The 19,658-nt window shown below is 39.9% G+C and overlaps 3 protein-coding genes across 11 annotated transcripts in view; 2 read left to right on the forward strand and 1 right to left on the reverse strand.

The window, feature by feature from the left end:
• The first annotated feature begins 1,349 nt into the window (after positions 1-1,349).
• Positions 1,350-6,222, forward strand: faim2b (Fas apoptotic inhibitory molecule 2b). Of its 2 annotated transcripts, none has more exons than XM_086199118.1 (12): positions 1,350-1,565; positions 2,154-2,199; positions 2,872-2,939; positions 3,051-3,115; positions 3,217-3,270; positions 3,346-3,396; positions 3,480-3,519; positions 3,605-3,642; positions 3,753-3,840; positions 4,049-4,144; positions 4,432-4,485; positions 4,575-6,222. In XM_086199118.1, exons 1-12 carry the CDS (start codon positions 1,551-1,553, stop codon positions 4,722-4,724), a joined length of 765 nt encoding a protein of 254 aa, XP_086055244.1. In that variant the 5' UTR covers positions 1,350-1,550; the 3' UTR covers positions 4,725-6,222. The 2 variants fall into 2 exon arrangements, with proteins under 2 accessions (XP_086055244.1, XP_086055243.1); XM_086199117.1 differs by having other exon boundaries at positions 1,363-1,565; positions 2,151-2,199.
• LOC147267934 (RNA-binding motif, single-stranded-interacting protein 2-like) overlaps positions 5,404-19,658 on the reverse strand; it is a 45,089-nt gene continuing 30,834 nt past the window's right edge. For 4 of the 6 annotated variants that reach the window (XM_086199108.1, XM_086199113.1, XM_086199112.1 and 1 more), the window contains 8 exons: positions 18,798-18,955; positions 18,563-18,642; positions 18,336-18,445; positions 18,115-18,158; positions 17,836-17,929; positions 17,601-17,651; positions 12,244-12,564; positions 5,405-10,804 (listed from right to left, as the gene is read on the reverse strand). In XM_086199108.1, the coding sequence (XP_086055234.1) occupies positions 10,724-10,804; positions 12,244-12,564; positions 17,601-17,651; positions 17,836-17,929; positions 18,115-18,158; positions 18,336-18,445; positions 18,563-18,642; positions 18,798-18,955 (939 nt within the window). In that variant the 3' untranslated portion in view covers positions 5,405-10,723. Of the gene's footprint in view, positions 10,805-12,243; positions 12,565-17,600; positions 17,652-17,835; positions 17,930-18,114; positions 18,159-18,335; positions 18,446-18,562; positions 18,643-18,797; positions 18,956-19,658 lie in introns of all 6 variants that reach the window. The other 2 variants (XM_086199114.1, XM_086199110.1) reach the window with 2 other exon arrangements.
• Positions 6,375-19,658, forward strand: part of LOC147267935 (low-density lipoprotein receptor-related protein 1-like) — a 156,853-nt gene continuing 143,569 nt past the window's right edge. The window contains exons 1-4 of one of the 3 annotated variants that reach the window (XM_086199093.1): positions 6,375-10,440; positions 11,903-11,970; positions 12,472-12,550; positions 17,536-17,582. In XM_086199093.1, the coding sequence (XP_086055219.1) occupies positions 12,513-12,550; positions 17,536-17,582 (85 nt within the window). In that variant the 5' untranslated portion in view covers positions 6,375-10,440; positions 11,903-11,970; positions 12,472-12,512. Of the gene's footprint in view, positions 10,441-11,902; positions 11,971-12,104; positions 12,551-17,535; positions 17,583-18,791; positions 18,932-19,658 lie in introns of those variants that run through there. The other 2 variants (XM_086199097.1, XM_086199094.1) reach the window with 2 other exon arrangements.

Genomic DNA, 19,658 nt, shown 5'->3' on the forward strand with positions numbered 1-19,658 from the left:
CTCGGCATCCAACTATTGCGAGTATATAAGTACTATAAATATACTTTAAAAAACAAGTACTGTGATGACATAGCAAAAAAACAACAAAAAAAAAACCCACACAAAAAAACGCACTTAGCCTCTACAATTATTTGTCCAAAAACTGACTTGAAAAATAAAATAATCCAGGAAATTCTCAGGGTTTTAAATAATAATAATAATTAAAAAACAAAAACCATTATGAGTAAACTAAGCTTTGGTCTTCATAAGACTCAAATGATACGTGGATCATCTTGAAATAGGAGTCAAATAATAATATAAAATAAGTGTTTTCTAAATGATTCCAGTCACATGTCCTGAAGAGGAGTTGTGAGGACTGGGCTTTTTTCTTTCTTTCTTTTTTTTTTTTTTTTTTGGATGTGTGTTCTAGGTAATTCTGTTAAGCTTTTATATAAAATGTAATGAGGACAACGTGCAAGTCTTTTTGCTGAATGGATAAAACAGCCTCTTTCAAGCCTGTTTGTACACGTAGGGTCCTGGGGACTGAAAAGGATCAATTAGTAATGTTCCGTTTGTTGAGCAAGGATTGAAACAGGGTCATTGATGTTTGTAAATGTAGATGAAGGTGGATGCTCGCTGGTAAATCTCATTATTATGGTTCCTAAAGGTCATGTGTGTCTCATAATGTTCTTAACTTTCATCTCATTAGTGTGTCGTGTGTTACAGAACCAGTCTCTTATAAAAACATGATGTCATGCATTCACGGGATCCATGATGTTGCTTCAAAGGATCAGGGTTGTGTAACACAGACAAATGGAGTATTTCACACTGCAGCTTTGTCTGATTTATTGATACCACACAAAAACGCCACAGACAGACCTGTGAATGTCTGTGAGAATAAACAGAAAGTTTATATACATATATATAAAGTATAAGTATTTGTATATTCATATGCATATATGTGTGTGCTGACAGTCAAAAATGTCCTTCCATTTATTGGAGGAATTATATGATACACCTGGTACAGTTTATGGTATATTTCTCTACAGTTCAAATATCATCATCACTGTGTGTGATCCATTTCTGTAAAAATGGAGCAAAGATGTTATATAATATATATGTAATTCAGACCTTTAAGTCCTTCTAGTCTTTTCTGGTGACCATGTGGATGATTAACTGCCCTGGGATACCGTTGATGAGCAAAGCACCCAGCGAAGAGAGACATAAATAACACCCCTATTTAGCAGCAGAAGTGGTACAGTCTGTGTTCCTGTCAGTGTTTGGGGAATGCCTGGACTCTGCTGGAACGACCTCACTAAGAATGGGACAGGGGTAGCTTGGGATCAGGGTTAGACAGAGATTAACCACATGGATGTTTGCAAAGCTGCAGCGTAATCCTCAGCGCTGGATAAAACATTTAGAGCAGCAGCTCGTAGGACCACATAGTCCAGCAGATGAAGGCAGAGGAGCTGAGCGTTCTCTGATTTGGGGTTTAAGAGCTTCATTCTAGAAAAACACCTTCACTTTAACTTCAGGATTGTTTTTAACTTCCTCAAAAAAAAGGGACAATCATGAAAAAGGGAAAGGTATGTTTTTAGTTTTCTGCCTCATAGATGTTTCGATTGTGTTGACACCTTTAAATCACTGCATCAGTTTGAATGGTTTGAATTTATCATTTGGACTGTTCCAGATAAATGGTTAAATTAGTCAAAGGTTGTGCAGGTAACGCACGTAAGGCCACAGCTTTGATTGAAACAGGCGAAATTACTGCAAACATGATTCATTTAAAGCTAAAAAGAGAACATGTGAACGTGGTATACTTGAGATGTGTCTGACGGAGCTCATTTGATCCTTATGACTTTGTTTTGTATTCAGTATTATCAACGCTGCTACATGGCAAAGATGGAGGCCCATCACGTCTAATCCTGTGTTGTTGTTTTTTTAGACACATCTGCTATGGAAATGTGTTCATTCACAGGCTATGAACACATTCCAAATATTGAATTTTCTGTATAAAACACATCCATTATACGGTGTCAACCATTTTGAACATGTATAGATGCCCATCATTTCACAGATTACACTCATAAAGCGAAGCATGGGCGTGTTTTTTCATATCTAAGGGCAGTAATTGAAACTGTGCTAACATCTTCAACCCTCTTTTACCTCAGCAGGTGAGCATTGACAATGAGCCCCCGACTTATCAGGAGGCGACTGCAGGTAAAAAGCTGCTTCTCCTGGGCATGTAATGTCAGTTATGGACAAAAACAATATGTGGCCATCGTGTTTTTTGAGTTCAAATGAGAATATACGAGCTACATGTCTTAAAAGATATGTCTGCGTTTTGTGCGTGCTAGAAGCAATAAGTGAACTCACTGGGAAATTCCTCAATCTGTCCTCCCCAGACAGACAAGAAATTAGGTACCCTTCTCTTCCCCCTCAGCTGACGGCTAGTTAGCCCAGCCCAATCAATGGTAGTGGATGGGAAGTGTTAGCATACTTCTGTCAAAAGTCATCAGATGCATCGGGTTCGTGATCTCAGTTCGTCAAGAGGGAATCATTTAAATAATTGTAGTACCAGCAGTCGTCAAGAAAAGTCATGTTTAACTCGCTGAAGTCAGAGCCGAGCTTTTGAGGCGCTGTGTGAAACCCATGCGTCAGGAAAGTAGCTCCGGTTATGTGTTTAGTTCTGCAATCGTTATTAAATAATAATTGCAGCCCACATCCACACATAGTTGCATGAATGAAGGCAATAACCGTTAGGCGCAGTGCATCCTACAATATGTCAGTTGTGCTAACTCGAAACAGTTTTAATATGAAAGTTACATTCCAGCGATTTTACTGCCAGTCAAACCTGAGGGATGATGCAACGCTGCTTCTGTCTCTGTTCAGGCTACGAGGAGATGCAAGCCCAGTTTGCCTGGGATGACAAGACCATCAGGCGGACCTTCATCAGGAAGGTACACATGCTTTCATTAAAACACCACTGACAGAGGAGTAAACATCCCAGCCACGGTCACGTGAACACATCCATGATGTCATATAGTAAAACCAGACTGTCTTCGCCGCAGGTCTACGCCATCCTCATGGTTCAGCTCTTAGTGACGGTAGCAATTGTTGGTCTCTTCACATTTTGGTAACTGCTCTTGTACTTCAAGTCATACGACACTTAACAAGTACAAGTTTTATCTTACAGTAACAGCTAATGTCCTCTTTCTCTGATGTGTGTCTTTCCAGCGCACCCGTGAGGTTTTACATTCAGACTCATCCCAACTTGTACATGTTATCTTAGTAAGTAAAATACATCTCCATATTACAACTACTACTACTACTTCTACTTCATCATTCCCTCCTTTTTTTCGACAGCCTCATGTTCTTCGCCACTTATATTGCACTGTCCTGCTGTGGAGATTTGAGGTAATATTACTTTGCAATATTCAAAAATGCAACTAATGCTGTGTACATTTATGGAAAAAAAAACTCTTGTCCACCTTAAACAGGAGACAATTCCCCTGGAACATCATTCTGCTAGTTCTCTTTGTGAGTATGACTCATTGTGGAAATATCGCACTGTAGCGGTATGCAGTATGCTGTGTACTCATCCTAGCCCCTCCTCCTCCGACAGACTCTGAGCATGGCCTTCATGATGGGATTTATGTCCAGGTGAGGTGGTCAGGGACGTTGATTTAAACTCACTCAAGCCTTTTTTTTTTCCTCCACCTTTTTAATAAATTGGATTTTTTTGGGGGGTGTTTTGTTTTGTTTTCCTGCAGCTTCTACAACACCAAGTCAGTGGTTCTGTGTCTGGGAATCACCGCCCTGGTGTGTCTGACCGTCACCATCATCAGCTTTCAGAGCAAGGTTTCCTTTTTTTTTGTCATTTGATTTTCTTTTTCCTTTCCTCCCTTTACAGATATCTTAATATTTTGTGTCACTTTTTAATGGAAAAAAAAGCAGTCAAGTACAACACCGTGAACCTTTTATGAAAAGGAGTACGTTACCCTATATTTCATAACTTTTTTGGAGTTATGTTATGATAATTAAAAATTATTGCTTTCTCCTGTTACAGATTGACGTCACTTCCTGTCAGGGCGTCCTGTTCTCTCTGGTCATGGTCATGCTGCTCTGCGCCATCACCATCTCCATCGTCGTCCCCTTTGGATACGTAAGTTCACTACCGCTTCTATAACGACCCCATCAGTGTACACAGGTCCAAAATAGATGGGACTAAAACAAAACTTGCACGTTAATACCTCAGGTGTGCTGTTGGCTCGATTTAGATGTGTGTGTGTGTGTGTGTGTGTGTGTGTGTGTGTGTGTGTGTGAGAGAAGAAGAAGGGATTAGCTTCACAGATAATCTACCGAAGGGCTTCAGCATCTTTCTACAATTAGAGCCCTGCTAGCCTACTTACCAGTGTTTTGTAATGTTTTTTTCTTCTTCTTGTTCTCCAGGTTCCATGGTTACATGCCACGTACGCTGTCGTAGGAGCCATCCTCTTTACTCTGGTGAGAATGACATCATCAAAACAAATTTTTAAAAAAAAACTCAATAAGTTCGACTCTCATCTCATTCGCTATTCCTTTTTTCGCTACAGTTCCTTGCGTTTGACACTCAGATGTTGTTGGGGAACAAGCGCTACACCATAAGTCCAGAGGAATATGTTTTTGCCACACTCAGTATCTACCTGGACATCATCTACCTGTTCAGCTTCCTGCTACAGATCATGGGAGGCGGTCACGACTGAAGAACACCCCCCCCCCCCCCCCCCCACATACACACTGATGAACTATTTGATTAGATTCATTCTCATCCTGGATTAGTTGAATCCGCGCCAGCAGGGCTATACTTTCTTCAACTTTCTCCCCCGTCTCGTGAGTGCATGAGGTCTGCGTAGGCAGAGATCTTTTTGTTAGTGTACATACTTGTGGTTTTGTCACAATGCCCCCCCCCCCCCCCCCACACACACACACACACACCCTTCCCTCCCCATGGTTTACTGGTCCTTCCTCTTCTTCAGTGATTCAACAATCATACAGAGCTGAATCAGATCGGTTTACTTGACTGCTCTATTTATTCATTTTCCAGCCAAAAAGCAAGAATCACAAAACTTTGCACTTTCACGCTAAGTGAAGTAGGTTGAGTACGTCTCGATAGCCGACTCCTTCACAAGCTAGTTGTTTTGTACCCGTTTTTTTTTTTTAAACATTATTCATCACCATAGATTTTAAGTCGTTCTGTATTTTGTCTTCTTACGTAGACGCAAGACATTATATACATGCAGCAGTTCGGTTTGCTGAACTTTGCAGAGGTACAGCGTGAGAGAACCCTGAGGAAGGTTGAGTAACAAACCACTGGCTGATGGGAGCACCACAGGGAGGGATTCACGTTACGTTAATTGATGTTTGAAAGAACATCTGGGCAAGACAGAGTAAGAGAGAAAGACGGAGAGGGAGAGAAAATATGTTTGGACTGAAATAAAGTTTTGTTATTATAGAGAAATAAAGTACTGAAAGACGTAGCTTCAGGTGCCAGTGTTCAACTGTGAATGGGACCTGATCCCTGGCCATGACCCTGCCGGTCTAAATCAAAGCTAAAACACACTCTATCCTTCGAGTGAGAACATTTATAGAAGCACACATTATCAGTATAAATTAGAGGTGTTTAGAGTTAAGTTGCAATTTCTGTTGTGGCCTTTTTGGAATGTGATAGAAAATAATGGATGGAGTAGAAATGTTATGCCTTTATAGTGAATGAAAAAGAATTCTGTTCATATTTTTCTTAAACAATGAGATGTGTACATGTCAAGTCATTATTACTACAAGTTAAACTGACTCACCAACAGTACCGTCCCTTGCATGTGAGTGATTATGCTTAAAAGTGAGGCTGCTGCCTTCAACTTGCACTCCTTCTTGTAGCCAGTAGGGGGCCTAAGGTGGTCAAATTGTATAAAAGTCTGAGGAAACGTGTTCTATAACCTCGGCTGACCTAACAAATACTACAGACCATCCTCTCTAATAGCTGACATGAAAAAATATACCGTTTACTCAATCATTGAAACAATGCTTTTATTAAAAAAAGAAAACTGACATATTCAAATTCAAAGAGAAAACCAAGAAAGAAGGAAAATCTTATCTCAATCAATTAAAAAAAAAAACAAGTTACAGACAATTTAGCAACTCTGGCACAGGAAGACAAAAGAAGCCGAGTGGCTTTGCAAAATAACCAAATATCAAAACCTTTTTCCTCTAACAAAACTGTACAAAATGAGTTCTTGTATAAATAAGAAAACTTCGCAAGCGGGCAGTGAGATGAGCCCATTGTATTTTCAAAAGTTCTGTGAATCACACAAACTTCGTTAATGGGCGGGGAGACGTATTTCTAGGATTTTCCATCCCTTCTGTTAAGGTTTCTACACTTTCATAAAGTAAAATATCATTTTTTTTAACAGTTTATTAACAAATTATAGTGCACAATTTACTACACGTTAGCGAATGAGGGATGCTCTGTATCAACCAAATTCAACACTAAAAAGATATTTTTGAAAATCCAGACTGGACAAAATCTCACCACCTGTTTGGAAATCCTGTTTTAGCAGCAAAACATTTTGAAGCTATGAAATAAGCTATCAAATCTACATCAGGATGGACAACAATAGCATTTTCAAATTGTTGTGGACTAAAAATAAGTGCATGGAGAGTTTTCTCTTTTAAAAAAAAATGGTGTACTCCGGACAGTACGCCACTGATTCCTACAATTTCATGTAATTTATGTTTTTCATGATGCAAATTCATTTTAGAGCATCATAGTTTAACTATAATATCACCTCTGCTGACAAAATAGCAAAAGAAAATAAATAAACGTTGCATTGTAACAAGTAGTCATTTCATAGTTCCAAAATCCTTTTTTTTGTATTAAAGGTAATGGCTAATACATGGAATATCATTTCTCTGAACATATAAACAATATCCATGACATTTCCTTCATGGTGCACTGAATCTGAAATCTTGCTTAGTCACGGTGTTACGTGGACAGGTTAAAAATCATTCAAAGAAAAATCAGGAAAACACGCAAGAAGAAACAAAATGGTTTAAAGAGCAAGAGGAAGGGAGAAAAAAAAGACTATTTACAAAATTGCTCTCCTATCTGACAATGCTCATGTTTGATACCGTCAAAAAAGCTGCACTCTTGTGTTCCTCCTGGGCGTCTGCTGAGGCCAGTTCAAAATGAGTATGTTTACGTGCACCCTGACCATTAAAGGAACACGCCAACTTTTTGGGAAATACACTTATCATCCATCATCCCAAGAGGAAGAAAACAAGATGATCGAGACCCTTCTCTCCTCTGTGTGCAGCAGAGAACTGAGACATGCTGACCGCTAGTTAGCTTAGCATAATGCATGCAAGTGTCAGCAGACTGTGTCTTAAATTATCAAAGAGTTGAGGTTCGGGTTCTTGGCTTACGTAGCAGCGGCCACTCTCCTAGTCACAACAAACGTTTTGTAAGTTAGTTATAAGCAAGTTAAAATGAGTTTTTGGAGGTGTTGCGTGAAATCACTCCACCCAATCAGGAAAGGAGCTCCAACTATGTATCTGAAATTACAGTGTTTTGTACAATTGGTTTGTTAGGTCATCTAATTATATGCACATGTCAAGTTGTATTAAAACAGAGACAGTTCTTAAAAAAAAATGCAATAGATGAATTTTGATGTGGGTATGCTAACACTTACCAGGCACTACCATTTATTGTGCTACGCTAACTAGAGGTCAGCCAGTCTCAGCTCCCTGAGCACAGAGGAGAGAACAGTATCTGTTTTCATGTCTGGCTATGAGGAGAACAGCAAAAAATAGTTGGCATGTTCCTTTACTTATGAGTACTGATGCAATTTCCTTTAACTTTCCACATGTAAACCGAGCCAGTCAGTTAAAGTCAGCTGACATACTTTTGATGCCAGCTTTTTCTTGAGGATACATTTTAATAAATGCAGAAATTGTGCCTCCATAGATATCAATCACCACTATGTGAAATATTTTGTGCATGTAAACATCCTCATTGTGTTGTTGTGGGGTTTTTTTTCTTCATTTTCTGAATCGATCAGAATTGGAAAAAAATGACATTTTATCCAGCACATAACAGATGAGCGTTTATGGAAGAGAGCAAGATCTTTTCAAAATAATAATGGGTGGCTACAACATCTTTGGTTGCAGAATTAACAACAGAACACACAGCAAAGATGTCATGTGAAAAAAACAAAAACAAAAAAAAACAAAAAACAAAACAAAACCAAGACGATAAAACAGAGACACTGTGTTTTCACTGGATCCAAACATGAAGAGCGGGAAGAAAAGCGCTCCGTAACTTTACAGCTAACTCCATCGACATGATTGCTAACTTGACATTCAAACAAGCCTGTTGCCGTTTTCCGTATTATATACAATGTAGTGTCAAATCTTGTGAGATTTCAGGCAGTTCATACAGAGAAAAAACATTAAGGCGTAGCTAAAAAATAGTTTTTGCAGAATTTTGGATCACCCACAAATTCATTCAGACTTGCTGTCTCACTAAAGGCTGTAAGAATCATCTTTAATGGCACTTCCATGGTCTAGTGAGCAGTCCTTTGTAAAACCCTTATTTCTATTATCTACATATCTACAGGTCTTGATGTCTGTATAAATTAAACATATTTGGATGCACTGTATATGGTGACAGGAGCTTCACTCAGTAATCTGACTGTAATGAAACATACCTGGGCTCGTATGTTCGACGCCTCTCTCTGGAGCTACAACAACAACGAGGCAGCATCAGTATGAATCTTTTGGTCAGCACTAAATGAAATGAAGTCATTGTTTGGTTCAGCTCTCCCTCTCTGAAAGGCTTTTTTTTCTTTTTCTTTTTTCTTTTTTAAACCAACAGGCCCGACACATCAGGCAGAAGACGCAAAGGTTTGGAACGGAAATTCATGTGAAAACAAGAAAAAAAAGAAAAGAAAAAAAAAAAAACCAATGTGCACAAGAAAAAAAACAAAAAAAACAGCATCAATCTCTAAACGCAGCGGGAAAAACAAACGTTAACATCTACCCTCTAGGAAAAGCTACCTTTCTACAGCTAAAAACTACTTCAAAGATCATTAAAAAATACGGCAAGTTAGCTCAAAAGTTTTCAAGTGACAGACAAAAGAAAATAAAAACACAAGACATTTAACTCTCTACAAACAAACCAAAAAAACAAAACAAAACAACTTATAAGTCAGGTGACAACAGCAGCATTGGAAAAAAAAAAGACTTACAGCTCCCTTTCCTTTCAAACAAATTATTCTCAGGGAATTTATCAGTCATCTAATGGATTTCCCTCATTTCTTCGCTAAACTACTTGTTTTTAGTTTAGTAACTGCACTGTTCATTGTACACACAATAGTTCAGTAATCCGCCTGCTTAGATGTAAAGCGCTCCATCCTCACGCTGGAGGAGGAATTTAATGATACCTGAAGAATTGCCACAACAAAACCGCTTAAAACCACTTCTCATGGACACTGATGTAACATGGTCGTTACACTGGGACTGAACAGGACCGCTGTAAGTATGAACAGGTGTCGTCTTTATGCTTATTTTGATGGTGCACACAGGACATGAAACCCATCCGACCATCAAAATACTGAAAAATCTTTTTTTTTTTCACGAGCCCTAATAATAATTGTACAGTTCCCACATACTACAGCTCATTGACGCGTGGGTTTGAAAGTCGTAAGGTCCATTTTTGTCTTTATAGTATTAAATAACTTCTTTTCTATAAATGTATGTTTCAGTGATCTAAAAACTCTAAAAAATAGAACTATAATTCAAATATAAATAGAAATAATTGATTGTCTTTTGTTCACTTATGAAAGAATGGTTTTAAAGTTTAAAAAAAACGAATTTGACTAAACTATAAACAGTCAATGTCATCATCATCATCATCATCATCATCATCATCATCATCATCATCATCGTCATCATCTGTGCGTGAATAGAAATCTCTGCAGCAGTTAGAGGAAGAAGAAGTAGCTTTAAACGGTTTGCCTCCCACAGTTACTCGACACGTCACACCAGCCAAAGAGTTCTGAAGTTTGAAAACCTGTACAAATTGTTGCCCCGCTGCTGCAAGTAGAATGTCAAACAACAGACATCAGGAAATAAAAATAAAAGTTTGCATATTTTACAAAAAAATAAAAGACACATTGTGTTTGAACTCTTTCTTGAATCACTCTGAAACATCCAGAATGCATTTTAAAAATAAGAATTTGTTATATTACGTGCACAAAAATAATGCTCTGTGTCTTTTCCTCCTCTCGTAAGTTTTTTTTTTTCCTGTGTTTCTTTTTTTTAACTCCTTGTTATGTTCCTTTTTCAGTTATCAAAATAGATCAAAGCTTCTCTGGAGAAGATTACCACCTTTGGTTGAGGATGTGAGCAGTAAAGTTCAATGAAGTAAGTGTCCTGTTTCTTAAAAACAAATAAAAAAAAACCAAAACAGACAGACATACACATGTACATGCACTCACACTCTCTCCCAAATACCCACACACGCACACATACCACGCACGCACGCACGCACGCACACATACCACGCACGCACGCCCGCACACGCACACGCACACACACACACACACGCACGCACACACACACGTTCCTTTTGTCATCCGTGTTCAAGTCCGGGTGCTTGGTGATGGTTTGGAGCACAGTTCTCATCCAGCTGAATCATACCTTAGCTTCACTTGGTGTGTTGGTACGAGTAGTTTGAGTGTTCTGCAGGAGTCTCCATGGCAACCTGTTGCTGTTGACCACCGTTCTCCTGAAATAAGGAGACTGATTATGCAAAGAGTACTAAATATTTCAGGACTTCAACTGTATCTGACCTCCCCCGCTTAGTCATTCCTACCTACTTACTATCTAGGAAAACCTATTCAGCTGGTCACCAGCGAACACACACCGACCCACCGATCAGTTCTGTTACATCTGAACAGCTTCCTGAAACAAACAACTCCATAAGAGCCGACTCACTACAAATTTATAACCCAAAGAATCACACTAGTAACAGAAATTCTTTGCACAACAAATCCAACATAGCACTTGTGGAATAAACTGGATCCTCTTCTACATAATTCTGTCTGAAAGGTGGGACTTTGTGTTCGAAACCAACACTTTCTCCAGTAAAGAGAAGCCCTCTCCTTTGCTTGTTGCTTGCTGCTTGAAGTTTTGGTAATGCATTGTATTGAGTGTAGATCCATAAATGTCTAGTTCCCACTCTCTTAGCTCTCTGACCGTGTGGCCTGCTGAATACAGATGAATCGCCTTGATCATGGGAGTTCTATTCAAGAGCTCATCTGAAAAATCTGCATACTTTCAGACACCACTGTTCCCTTGGACTATGCGGATTAAACTATAGGTTATTGTAATTCTCGCTATACATTCAGACACAATGGCCAGAAAAAAAGAGAGAAACAGAGAATTTGTATCTCATAAAGAGATGTTTTGCTTTATCAACAATAAGAAAAAAGCCTCAGTTGGAATGATTACTCTGTTTGTTTAGTCTCTTCCCACACTGTAGACGGGAACAAAGAGTGCAATGACAGCTTCTGTTCACAGTATCGGCACCACAGAGAGCAGAAATTCAGAGTCACTCCTGACTAACGTCATAGCAGCGAAGCCTAGATTTGGTGATTTGAAGGCTGGGTTTGGCCCATTGATTCTTGGTCAGGTGGGCTGGACTGACCATAATTAAAGGTTGCGTGGGTCTTAAAAAAAACAGCATGTGCATCACTCATGGGATGATTTTGAATCTGTCATGTATTATCTCCATCTACCTGCTGGGGCGCTTCTCATTACTCTTCCTCATTTCTTATTCACCGTGTTGTTCACCTTCCAAGAAATCAATCACGATTCATTACAGCAGGTTCAGTCGCCCTCCTGACTGCTCCGCCAGTCTGTGCTGCAGCACCAGAGCACTGTGACGAGTGGGTGAGTGTGTGCTCGATGTCTATTTAAAATTGTTGGGCATTTCATTGAGAAATTAAAGCTGCAGAACTAGAAACTGTCCTCAAGTACAGAGGAAGCTCCCTATCTTTATTTTCAACACACAAGAGAAAATCAATTTGGTTTCTCTGCATAAAACTGATTTCGGTCCCGCTCAACCGGTCTTTTTTAATGGCAGTGCACATTCATGCAGGTGCACTTTTGCATCGTGAATCTGACTTTGCATCCAGATTAGCATCTTTTCAGCTAGCTTCATACCTCTACTGGGACACTGGAGGGAGGCACTGGGGTGTACTGGGGGATGTAGGTCCCCTGCATAGTTGTGTTGGCCGGAATATACTGCAGAGGGAAACAGAGAGGAATTATGTGTGTGTGTGGGTATGTGTGTGTGTGTGTGTGTGAGTGTGTGTGTGTGTGTTTGTGTGTGTGTGAGTGTGTGTGCGCGCGTGCATGTTTGCTGGTACTAACTGTGCCCGTGCTGCCCAGGGACAGGTGGCTTAGCTGCTGGGTGAGAGGACCCATCATGGATGTGGGCTGGATGGACATGGCATGATCCATTGTTGGGGTAAGAACTGTACCCTGTGATAGAACCCAGATTCTGAGTCATTGATGGAATCAACTGCTTTTAAAAGCAACAACAAACGTGAATCTAAAATGAAAATTTGTCATTATCCCATAGAAATTTCAAATAGTTCATGAAAAGAAGAGAGACATAAACACCAAAACATATCCCAAGACGTCCTTTAAACTCAGGAGGCAGTACAGAAACTTCCAGATCTCATCTTACCTGTGCAGATACCATGGTACTTCCTAAATTCCTCAATAAAAGTTCCTATCCCTATCATGTTCTGCCCGAACTCAATCCTATCCTAATGCTATCCTATCCCATCCTAACTCTACTCTATCCTATCATGACGCTATCCTATCCCATCCTAACTCCATTCTATCCTATCCCATCCTAACTCTACTCTATCCAATTCTAACGCTGTCCTAGCCCATCCTAACTCTATTCTATCCTATCCCATCCTAACTCTACTCTATCCAATCCTAACGCTGTCCTATCCCATCCTAAATCTATTTTATCCTATCCCATCCTAACTTCATTCTATCCTATCCCATCCTAACTCTACTCTATCCAATCCTAACGCTGTCCTATCCCATCCTAACTCTACTCTATCCAATCCTAACGCTGTCCTATCCCACCCTAACGCTATCCTATCCCATCCTAACGCTATCCTATCCCATCCCATCCTAACTCTCTTCTATCCCATCCTAACACTATTCTATTCTAACTCTGTCCTATCCCATCCTAACTCTACTCTATCCTATCATAACGCTATCCTATCCCATCCTAACTCTATTCTATCCTATCCCATCCTAACTCTACTCTATCCAATTCTAACGCTGTCCTAGCCCATCCTAACTCTATTCTATCCTATCCCATCCTAACTCTACTCTATCCAATCCTAACGCTGTCCTATCCCATCCTAAATCTATTCTATCCTATCCCATCCTAACTTCATTCTATCCTATCCCATCCTAACTCTACTCTATCCAATCCTAACGCTGTCCTATCCCATCCTAACTCTACTCTATCCAATCCTAACGCTGTCCTATCCCACCCTAACGCTATCCTATCCCATCCTAACGCTATCCTATCCCATCCCATCCTAACTCTCTTCTATCCCATCCTAACACAATTCTATTCTAACTCTGTCCTATCCCATCCTAACTCTACTCTATCCTATCATAACGCTATCCTATCCCATCCTAACTCTATTCTATCCTATCCCATCCTAACTCTACTCTATCCAATTCTAACGCTGTCCTAGCCCATCCTAACTCTATTCTATCCTATCCCATCCTAACTCTACTCGATCCAATCCTAACGCTGTCCTATCCCATCCTAAATCTATTCTATCCTATCCCATCCTAACTTCATTCTATCCTATCCCATCCAAACTCTACTCTATCCAATCCTAACGCCGTCCTATCCCACCCTAACGCTATCCTATCCCATCCGAACGCTATCCTATCCTATCCCATCCCATCCTAACTCTCTTCTATCCCATCCTAACTCTACTCTATCCAATCCTAACGCTGTCCTATCCCATCCTAACTCTACTCGATCCAATCCTAACGCTATCCTATCCCATCCTAACTCTATTCTATCCTATCCCATCCTAACTCTACTCTATCCAATTCTAACGCTGTCCTAGCCCATCCTAACTCTATTCTATCCTATCCCATCCTAACTCTACTCTATCCAATCCTAACGCTGTCCTATCTCATCCTAAATCTATTCTATCCTATCCCATCCTAACTTCATTCTATCCTATCCCATCCTAACTCTACTCTATCCAATCCTAACGCTGTCCTATCCCATCCTAACTCTACTCTATCCAATCCTAACGCTGTCCTATCCCACCCTAACGCTATCCTATCCCATCCTAACGCTATCCTATCCCATCCCATCCTAACTCTCTTCTATCCCATCCTAACACTGTTCTATTCTAACTCTGTCCTATCCCATCCTAACTCTACTCTATCCTATCCCATCCTAACTCTCATCTATCCTATCCCATCCTAACTCTATTCTATCCTATCCCATCCTAACTCTCATCTATTCTATCCCATCTTAACTCTATCCTATCCCATCCTAACTCTATTCTATCCTATCCTAACTCTATCATATCCCATCCTAACCCTATCCTATCCCATCCTAACTCTATTCTATCCTATCCTATCCCATTCTAACTCTCTTCTATCTTATCCTATCCTAACGCTATTCTATCTCATCTTAACTCTATTATATCCCATCCTAACGCTATCCTATCCCATCCTAACTTCATTCTATCCTATCCCATCCTAACTCTACTCTATCCAATCCTAACGCTGTCCTATCCCATCCTAACTCTACTCGATCCAATCCTAACGCTGTCCTATCCCACCCTAACGCTATCCTATCCCATCCTAACGCTATCCTATCCCATCCCATCCTAACTCTCTTCTATCCCATCCTAACACTATTCTATTCTAACTCTGTCCTATCCCATCCTAACTCTACTCTATCCTATCCCATCCTAACTCTCATCTATCCTATCCCATCCTAACTCTATTCTATCCTATCCCATCCTAACTCTCATCTATTCTATCCCATCTTAACTCTATCCTATCCCATCCTAACTCTATTCTATCCTATCCTAACTCTATCATATCCCATCCTAACGCTATCCTATCCCATCTTAACTCTATCCTATCCCATCCTAACTCTATTCTATCCTATCCTAACTCTATCATATCCCATCCTAACGCTATCCTATCCCATCCTAACTCTATTATACTCTATCCTATCCTAACTCTATCATATCCCATCCTAACCCTATCCTATCCCATCCTAACTATATTCTATCCTATCCTATCCCATTCTAACTCTCTTCTAGCTTATCCTATCCTAACGCTAATCTATACCATCTTAACTCTATTATATCCCATCCTAACTCTATTCTATTCTATCCTATCCTAACTCTATCATATCCCATCCTAACCCTATCCTATCCCATCCTAACTCTATTCTATCCTATCCTATCCCATTCTAACTCTCTTCTATCCTATCCTAACCTAACGCTATTCTATCCCATCTTAACTCTATTATATCCCATCCTAACTCTATCCTATTCAATCCTAACTCTATTATATACTATCCTATCCTAACTCTAACCTATCATATCCTAACGCTATTCTATCCTCTCCTAACTCTATCCTATCCCATCCTAACTCTATTATATCCTATCCTATCCTAACTCTATCCTATCCTATCCTAACTCTATCCTATCCCATCCTAACTCTATTATATCCTATTCTACATTATCCTATCCTAACTCTATACTATCCCATCCTAACTCTATTCTATCCCAACTCTATTCTATCCTATCCCAACTCTATTCTATCCTAACTCTATTATATCCTATCCTAACTCTATCCTAACCCTATTCTATCCTATCCTAACTCTATCCTATCCCATCCTAACTCTATTCTATCCTATCCCAACTATATCCTATCCCATCCTAACTCTATTCTATCCTATCCTAACTCTATCTTATCCCATCCTAACTCTATCCTGTCCCATCCTAACTCTATTCTATCCTAACTCTATCCTATCCCATCCTAACTCTATTCTATCCTATCCCAACTCTATCCTATCCCATCCTAACTCTATTCTATCCTATCCTAACTCTATCCTATCCCATCTTAACTCTATTCTATCCTCTCCTAACATTATCCTATCCCATCCTAACTCTACTCTATCCTATCCTAACGTTATCCTATCCCATCCTAACTCTATTCTATCCTATCCTATCCTAACGTTATCCTATCCCATCCTAACTCTATTCTATCCTATCCTAACGTTATCCTATCCCATCCTAACTCTATTCTATCCTATCCTAATGTTATCTGATCCCATTCTAACTTTATCCTATCCTAACTCTATCCTAGCCCATCCTAACACTATTATATCCTATCCTATCCAAACTCTATCCTGTCCTATCCCAACTGTATCCTATCTCCATCCTATCCCATTTCCAATGAGCTTTTCCAACTTTCCCACCACTCATTTAATCTGTACGTCTGCTTTTTGACTGCTTTTAAACAACCAACGGGAACTAATTACTATTATAATTCTCATCACTGAGAGGCTTATGTTGGACCTTAATGATGTGTTTCAGTTTGATTACAAACGCTGAGATATTAAGGAAGATATAGGCAAGATAATGAAGAGAAATGTTCAGAAGAACGCGGGTTCGTTCTGATACTTGGACATAAGTGCTGCCACTCCTTCTGCATCACATGTCAGTGTACTTATTATGATTGCATCGACGCTTCGTTTGACGCCGGATATAGCAGAGACAGACCCTGCTCTCTCTCGTTCATCTCATGAGTTAATGTCGGACTGCAGTTCTTTGGATTTCCAACACTTATCTTGTCTCTTGTCTCTAATCTACCTCTTTAAGTGGCTGGACTGGTTTTTGTTTATTTTTCTAATTTTCTGTTCCATTATAAATAATTTGGTGAAATTAGATCAGAAAAGTAGCATCACTTGTAATTTAATAGAAGTTGATAATCATTACTAGATTGAGTATTTTAAGATTTTCTAACCTTAACTAAGTCAAGATTCCTAAAATTACCAAGGATTTGGTTCTGATTTGACTGTAGATTCAATTGACAGTCACAATATGGCCAACTGCAATCTTTTTCAAATAGGAAGATCCCATATTATTGGCTAATTGTGTTTTAACCTACCCCTATAAATTACTTACTGCGGTGATGAACATCCTAGTCTATACACTTTAGAAAACATATTCGTTAAAGTTCTACACAAAAATCACATTTTTGAAATGTTAAGGGATTTCTCAGTGAAAATTAGCTCTTATGATGTAAAATGATCAGTCAAAATAATTGCAATTAGATATTCTAATAAAAGCGTGCAGCCTCTGTAATATTAAAATGTCCTGTACTCTTCCAATCAAAATTAAATTTTCTGTTTTATAGTCCCAGAGGAGCAGTTGATGGTGATACTGATGAAGGAGGAGGAGGAGGTAAGAAGGGCGACTCACAGCTGGCTGCATGAGGTATGACTGATGGTGCATCCAAGATGGGCTGTGTACCTGTAGATCAGGGAGATGTATCATGAACCTCTAAAATACAGCTGGTTTACTCATAGTTCACTCTTGCAGAAACATTACACAAAGGGAAAACTTTGTTAATTCATATTACATATTCTATGTAGTGAACTACTGAAATTTAAAGACAGAGATTTAAAAGTTGGCGTGGTGAAATCCCACTCCTCACCTGGTAGGATGAGACAGGAGAATGCATGTAGGGTGAGAGGGACGTCTGTGCGATCATTCGGTTTGGAGCCAGACTGTAAGGTGAGGAGTAGAAGCTGCCATTCGGACAGAGCAAAGTGTGAACATGAAGCCTACTACAACATGTCAACAATCCTCATCGACAGAAATCTGTGTTCCTTTAATATCCAGGAGAGGGCAGCACTACACCAAAGTTGAAGCACTACTCTTATTTTCCTGCAGGGCTGGGACTGTTTTCAGTCAGTCCGTGCATACCACTCACCCATTTTGTAAGGCTGCGGGGTCATACGCGAGCGTCATTCCTCCCTGAGAAAACAATACACAGGATTCAGAACGAGTGAGGTCATGCAAACACCAGTGCAGTTTGTTCTAACACAGCCGGCGATCACAGAGTGAGAATGATCAAATTCAAAACTTCTGGATATGTTCGTAATACATTTTCAAATAACAGCAGGTTCACTTTAAGAATAATGAGTTACTTACTGCTTCTCCGTCCCTGGCCCAGGGCCGTCCGTTCTGAAGGTACTTCCCCTGGTTCTGCCTTTTCTTCTGACCTCCGTCTGCAAACTTACATAATAAGGGCTCTGTGGGCACTATGAAAGCAACAGATCAAACAGGAGAGAGAATTCAGCGGGGGACATGAAAGCCAGCTCTGGCACCAACAAAAACAATATCAAGTTCCTATAATACAAAACAAACATTCCACGCACCAGGTACTCCTGGTGGAGTCTTGATGAATTTGCCATTGAAATGCTGAATTATGGCCTCGCATTTCTCCGTGGACTCCATTCTGAAATGCATTCAAAGTCAAACATAATCCCTCTTGTGTAGTCCTTCTTATATTAGCTTTGGATATGCCAGAACTAGACTCAATTTATCTATAGCATGAACGACTAAAATGATCACACACCACCAAACTTTTTAATCTTTGTTCTCTAGTCTGACCTGGCAAACCCCACACCACGGCTGGTCCCATTGGCATCTCGCAGAATACGTGTGGAAATGACCTGGCCAAAGGATTTGAGCAAACCCTCCAGTTCTTGCTCGTCCATTGATACTGGCAGATTGGAGATGTAGAGGTTGGTGGGGTCCTGCTCTTGTTGCTGCACAAGAAAGTGAACATTTTCATTTATCAGCCACAGATGTAATAAATATCTTTTTTTATTGAAACTGTTGGCAAAACAAAAACAGACACAAGATATTTTGAGTTGTCTGTTTGGCACTGGAAAGATCAGAGAGCGATTTACACAGAGATTGCACAATAGCATCGTAAATATGGTCCCACCATTTATTACCATACTTGTTTACACAGACCCAACCACAGCCGGCATCATTCCACCCCTGCCTGTGATTTTTCAAAGCATTCCTCCGTTCCACAACAAAGCAGCGACGAGGAAATGCAACATCGTCCGTGTTGTGAGTGAGCTGTTCCACTGTCCGTTTTACACAGACATCGCTTCGGCACTGTGACCAGCTCTACTGGCGGATGAGAGGCAGAACCATCTGTTCTCCCCATTTGGTCTCGGGGTACTTTTATGCAGATGGCGAGGTGTAACAGCAGTAACATTAACGCAAAATGATCCTTTAACACATTGAGCCTACGGTACATTGATAGTTTTCTTTTCGTTCACAATTGAGAAATGTTGTTTTCTAGGTCACAGTTAATGCTTAGTATTGATATAAATGTCAAATTGAATCTCTTAATAACGCTGACTGTGACTATGGGGGGGGGGGTCTTTGAAGAAACGGCAAACAACTTTTAATTCCCCTTTCAATCACAAACTCGATGTTGGTTTGAAGCCGATG

The sequence above is a fragment of the Aulostomus chinensis genome, chromosome 3 (genome assembly GCF_037954235.1).
Source record: "Aulostomus chinensis isolate RoL2024-O1b breed Wild chromosome 3, RoL_Achi_v1.0, whole genome shotgun sequence".
NCBI classification, from domain to species: domain Eukaryota; kingdom Metazoa; phylum Chordata; class Actinopteri; order Syngnathiformes; family Aulostomidae; genus Aulostomus; species Aulostomus chinensis.

Excerpts from the sequence above, each read along its gene's own strand:
- faim2b (XM_086199117.1), top strand. Across the intron at positions 2,940-3,050 it reads GGCGGACCTTCATCAGGAAG|GTCTACGCCATCCTCATGGT; the intron begins GTACACATGCTT and ends TCTTCGCCGCAG. Across the intron at positions 4,145-4,431 it reads TCGTCGTCCCCTTTGGATAC|GTTCCATGGTTACATGCCAC; the intron begins GTAAGTTCACTA and ends CTTGTTCTCCAG.